At 46.2% G+C, this 6,000-nt stretch overlaps 1 protein-coding gene across 4 annotated transcripts in view; it reads left to right on the plus strand.

Moving 5' to 3' along the window:
* HIVEP3 (HIVEP zinc finger 3) overlaps positions 1-5,588 on the plus strand; it is a 226,485-nt gene extending 220,897 nt beyond the window's left edge. For all 4 annotated transcript variants that reach the window (XM_035120894.3, XM_035120904.3, XM_088672491.1 and 1 more), the window contains 2 exons: positions 1,252-2,333; positions 2,967-5,588. In XM_035120894.3, the coding sequence (XP_034976785.1) occupies positions 1,252-2,333; positions 2,967-3,833 (1,949 nt within the window). In that variant the 3' untranslated portion in view covers positions 3,834-5,588. The remainder of the gene's footprint in view (positions 1-1,251; positions 2,334-2,966) is intronic.
* Positions 5,589-6,000: the final 412 nt, after the last annotated feature.

A 6,000-nucleotide genomic window follows, 5' to 3' on the forward strand; every position in this document is an offset into this window, starting at 1 on the left:
GGGGCAGGTGTGACCCCAGTTCACTTTCAAATGTGCACTGAATAAATGTCTCCTGCATCCCTAACGCTACAGCGTGCCTAACGAGGCTGTCCAATCAACCTGGGGAAATCGCATCACTGCTTCCTGTATTTTGCTGCCTGCTGAATAAATTGCAATGGGAAGCTTGTTTATAGACTCTTAAATGAGATGTTGGTCCATTTAATCTGTTTCTTGTAGTACATAAAAGGCCATTTTATATCCCCCTTGTCTCCCATCTTGAAGTGTCTCCTATCTGATAAAGCTGAAACCATTCCCACCCAGCAGCTTTGTTCACTGTTATTCTAATAGTGCCTCTCTGTGGAAGAGTAACACCCAGAGTAATGATGATGGGAGCATAAATCATCCATCTGTCACCCAGATGAATAAGCATCCATGACAGTCAGTGAAAAAACGAATGAATAACAACATAATATGGGGTGGGTGGGGGAATCCACTGAGAAGTTTTCCTGCACTACGCTTTTTTATTTTATTTTTATGAATGCAAGCGGCTTAGAACTCAGTGGGGTTCCTGTGCCATTTTCTTTTGTTTCCAAGTGGCTCACACTGAAAGACTCCCCAGCATGTTTCTCTTTTTCCTCTGCCAAACCAGAATGCTGAATCATTTTGATGGATTGCCGTCCAGCCTCTGTTTAAACGCTTCCAGGGAAGGAGAGCCCACTGCCTCCCAAGGCATTCTGTTATTTAGTTATTTTATTTATTTCCTAAAATCTACTTGATTGTAAAAATAAAAAAGGCAAAGCAGTTTATAAAAAGAATTACAAAGTACAATTATAAGTTAAAAAAACAACAACAGTTAAAATATTCCCTCCCCCCATAAAATAATTTTTTTTGCAATAAACTAAAAACAGATTAAAACGCAGGTCAGCATTCGAGATATCCAGATAGGATATCTAAATAAAAATGTTTTTAGCGGACACTGGAAAGGCTCAGTTGAAGGTACCTGCCTGATATCAATAAGCAGGGAGTTCCAGAGTTTAGGTGTTGCCACACTATAAAAGAGCGGTTTCTATGCTCAATCCAAACACTCTCATACAGCTGTGGTGCCTGGTGCTTCTGAGCCACTGTGCTTGGTTATAAAACAAAATTTAACCAAATGACAAAGAAGCAATCTTGAGGACTTTTGAACTTATGCAAGATTTTTTCAAGAAGGGTGATTTTGCTATATTCTGCATGATCTAATGCAGTATCTCTCCCCCCCCCCGTCCCCCTTAGGAACCAGTGAAGATCTCTTCCAAGATTCAGAAGGGCAGGAGGGATCTGAGCCACTTGAAGAACACCAGTTTTCAGACTTGGGAGAATCTGACGATGACAATGATGATGAGGAAGAGGAGGAGGAAGAAGAGGAAGATGAGGAGGAAAGCCAAGAGGAGCCACCAGTGAAGCTTTCAGAAATGAAGAACATCTCCCTCCCAGGACATTCTCCAAGAGGTTCTCAGTCCACCCAGGAGAAAGGCACCAGGACAGCATTGTCCATCTTGGAAGATATTGTCTCCACTAGCAAGCGTGCTGTTCAGCGTCACCAGACCACCTCCTCGGGGCCAGAAACGAAATGGTCGGCTGACAGTACTGAAGTTGCCGTCTGCCACAGCTTCTTGAGACTCCACCGGCCGGTTTTGACCTCCAGTGGACCCATGGCTTCTGCTGAGAAGGAACCCGTTACAAAGCCACAGATGCTCTTAGCGATGGACTTGTCAATCTCCAAAGACACCTCTCGTAGGAGGAAGGGGTCTCCAAGCAAGGACTCTGGCTTTGGCAGTGGTGGCAACAACAACCGTTCCATGTTGGCTAGGAAGCACCTGTTAACCAAAAATGAAATGTCTCCGAAAAGGTTTTCGACAGCAGGAGAAACACCTTCTCTGAGGAGCTTCTCTCCAGCGAGGGGGAGGTCTTCTAGTCACCGAATGTCTCCGAGGAGAGAGGCGTTTCCCCTCCGCAGTCTGTCACCGAGACTCGAGCTCTCGCCCAGCAGGTACATATCTCCAAAAAGAGAGCTGTCGTCGCGAATGTACCTCCCGCCAGAGAGAGGCGTGTCTCCTGTGAGACATTTGTCTTTGAGCAGGGATGTCTCTTCAGCCAGATTCTTTTCCCTGAAGAAGATGTTGTCCCAGAGCTATTCAGAGCCGCCTTCGAGGTACCCATCCCCAGGAAGAGAGGACTTGCCTTCTCATGGCCAGTCGGCAGCGGATGAAAAAGTTCAACGCCTGGGTAAAACTCTGCATGGGATCTCGTCTTCAGTGCCTCTACCTCACAGGTCCCTCGGCAAGAATACAGGACTGTATGAAGAACCTAAACTGGTAAGTTCTTCGGTGTTGGTCTTCCAAGCAGTGAGTCTGGACCCACAAATCTAAGGAGGGTTACAGCTGTGAGACCGCCACTGTTTACTCGTGTGTGTGTGTGTGTGTGTGTGTGTGTGTTGGAAGGGGAGAGTGTCTTTTAAAATAAGAAGACAATGAGGGAAGGATAGCCAAATGTAATGGAGAGCAGAGGTCCTTTATCTTTGTCCTCCCTTTATCTTTGTGTCCCCCCCCCAATTAAAGCTTCAATTAAAAAGTCAGTTTATATGTCTTCTCACTGCAAGAAGTGAAGTTACAGGGAACCAGGCAGAGGGCATTCTCGGTAGTGCACCCGCCCTGTAGTGGCGCCCTCCCATCAGATGTCAAGGAAATAAACCACTATCTGTCTTTTAGAAGACATCTGAAGGCAGCCCTGTATAGGGAAGTTTTTAATATTGGATGTTTTACCATGCTTAACATGTTTAATTTGTTGGAAGCCACCCAGAGTGGCTGGAGCAACCCAGTCAGATGGACAGCATATAAATAACATATCATCACCATCATCATAGACAGTAGTGAGCTAGATTGACCAGTGCTTGGACTCCATATAATGCAACTTCCCTGGTTCCTAATATGTACCTCCTGTCATTACAGAAGACAGAATCCAGGAGCCCAGCGAGTTCACCGGGCGTCACTCAGCATCACTGCGTCAGGCCTTTGCAATCGCCCCACGACACACACGCCCATGCCCCAAGCCGGGTGGAAGACTACATCTTTAGCCACCTCCCATTGCACTCCCAGCAGCTACCCCGGAGCCCCTTCCCCATGATCCCAATCGGGGGCATCCAGATGGTCCAGGCAAGGCCTAGCGGCCATCCCAGCTTGGGGCATGGATCAGTGATGTCGCTGCAAGCCAGCTACTTCGCCCCCAGCGGTGACACCTCTGAATCGAGCCAAGCGAAAGATCCCGGCAAAGTGGCCCGAGGCACCCGAGAAGCTCGCTCCTCATCAGCAACCCCACCGCTTCATAGCAGCAGCTGCTTGCAAGGGACAACAAGGACTAGCGAGCCTCAGCAGAAGCCGGCCGAGGAGGAACACAGGGTGAATGCAAGCACCAAACCCGATGGCCCGGAGTGGGGAAGCCGTAGGCCCAGCAGAGACGGTTCCTGCCCGGAGGATGAGCCCTCACTGCAGCCTTCGGCCAGCAGGGAAGGCATCCCGTGGGAGAAGGGGAAGAAACCACGTAGCAGCTCAAGCACCTCCTTGGAACCCCCCTGCACTTTGATCTCGGACTTCCCCACCCAGACACTGGACAGGAGCAGCAGCGCTGGCTGCCTGCTGGAGCCCTTGTCTTCGAGCCCCTCCTCCTGCCAGCCTCCCACCAGGAGAAGGAACCTCTCTGGGGAGCCAGCTGCTCCCACCACAGGGGTACAGAGGAGGAGGAGGAGGAGCCCACCCTTGGAGCAAGTCAGCTTCAGCCTACTGCAAAGGCAAGTGGATCACAATACAGGAAGTGCTTAAGCCCTCCCTCCCAGCTTTTGACCCCGGCTTCCCCGTAAGATCAACAAACCTTTGTCAGTGTGATTGGTTTTCGAATAATCATTGCTAAAGGAAAAAAACGAAACGACCCAACGCTCTAGCATACGACCAAACCCACGGAGACTGTTCCTGGTTCTCTCTCTCTTTCTCTTTCTCTCTTTCTCTCTCTCTCTGTTTCAGTCTGCTATTATTTCCATCGTAATTGTGTGCCTTTTTCTAGACTTTCTTTCATTTGCGTGTGTGTGTGTGTTTTGGTTGTTGCTTGAAACGCACCGACAAATTGAAGCTATGAATCTATTGTTATTGTTTTATTTTGTTGGAAAGGGGCTTATTCTTAGACGGTGTCTCCATTCCCCACTATGAGGTCTTGGCTCAAGCACATGCAGACATGTGGAAAGAGTTGAGAAGAATTTCCAATGGATGCACTGAAAGGCCTTTTTTATTTTATTTTAAGGAAAACAAACACCTCTTCAAAGAGATTGGCTGAATTTCTTTCTAGTGGAGGGGGAAAACCACCACCTCTCTCATGTACAGACAGGTACAACCTGCCCCGCCCCACAACAACCGTACCCCTTATTTATTACTTGCTTTATTTAATATGTGGCAAAGTGTTTTATAATTATTCCTTTTATTATTTGCATTACTCTGGTTGCCTCTAAATGTGCTTTAAGGACAGATGCGACTGCTTTAATCTGGAAGAAGAAGAAGAAGAAGAAGAAGAAGAAGAAGAAGAAGAAGAAGAAGAAGAAGAAGAAGAAGAAGAAGAAGAAGAAGAAGAAGAAGAAGAAGAAGAAGAAGAAGGGAGGAATGTTTACCCTCCGATTGTAACTGAAACTAGCACTTGTTTTCTATGGGGAGGCCATGATGGTGATAAAAGGTAATCTCTCCAAAACAAAGAAAGAATCTCAGAATGTGCCTCCCCCATACAAATTACCCCCCAAGCACTTTTTTTTAAAAAAGGGACACGCACATAAGCAAAAGGTCCCTCTACCCCACCCCACAAAGGGAAATAAAAGAGAGAAATTGCAAGAAAATAGGAATATATTGAATGTAAAAATAAAAAATAATGTTCTGGGAATGGTAGATCTTTGCTTTCTGACCACCATTCTTGCTTTAATACTGACATTCCGTGACCTGGCTGCTGCTTTAACTGATACGCACAATCTCCAAGGGGTGCCTTTTGCCAGCCGCTAGAATGGTAGGGGCTTGGCTGTCATCCCTGTGGATCCTGCCCTTTGGAAATCTGCTCTCTGGTTAGAGTTTTTTTTTTTTTTTTTGCTTTTAATCCCCCCGCTCCCAATGAAAGTTTTGGGGGGAGGAAACACCTTCTCTTATCACACATTTGGACATTGTAAGCAAAAAATAGAAATGAGTTGCTTACTGATCTGGACTACAACTCCCATCAGCCCCAGCCACCATGGCTAATGGCCAAGAGTGATGGGAGTTGGAGTCCAGCAACATTTGGAGTGCCACAGATTTCCCACCCAGCCCAGAAATCAAGGCTGGGTTCATTCTTGCCTTGATATCACCCTGAACCATATTTGCATTCCTAGTTCTGCTACTGGTCCTAGATGTGCCCTATGTCTATCAGATCAGCCATGTGTTCAATTGCATAGAGCCCACAAAGAAGAAATTAAGGGTTTTTATTTTTTCCATACTGTTATCTCCGCCCCTCCCCATTTAATGGAATAACTACAAACATTAGTCTACATTATGCAGTAGATCTTTTAGGCTATACATTCCTATACAAAAAGGTCCCAGTGAATTCCCATTGAGCTGTTTGCATTTCAAATCAATAGGTTGCAACAGATGGTGTTTTAGCAAAGGGGCAGAAGAATGCAGTGGCTCCAATGGCTAACCAACCTGGTGTCACTTATAGAAAGATCGGGGCCAGAGCCATATAGGTCTTTTAATAGCATTTAATAGCAAATGTTTGCTCTAATCGAGAGCAAGCTCGCTTATTTGGGGAATCCCTTGCTCTGGATGGAGTCTGTACACACAGTTTTTGAAATTAACTAGGCGAAATGAATCAGTTCCACAAATATTTAACCAATGGACCAGTCCTTTCTGAGATGTTCCCGTTTATTATGTGCATGCTCCAAACAACATTGTCCTGAACAATATTTTTATTTTAAGCAGGCATGGAAAG

This window comes from Zootoca vivipara, chromosome 6, assembly GCF_965207765.1.
Source record: "Zootoca vivipara chromosome 6, rZooViv2.hap1.1, whole genome shotgun sequence".
Taxonomy (NCBI): domain Eukaryota; kingdom Metazoa; phylum Chordata; class Lepidosauria; order Squamata; family Lacertidae; genus Zootoca; species Zootoca vivipara.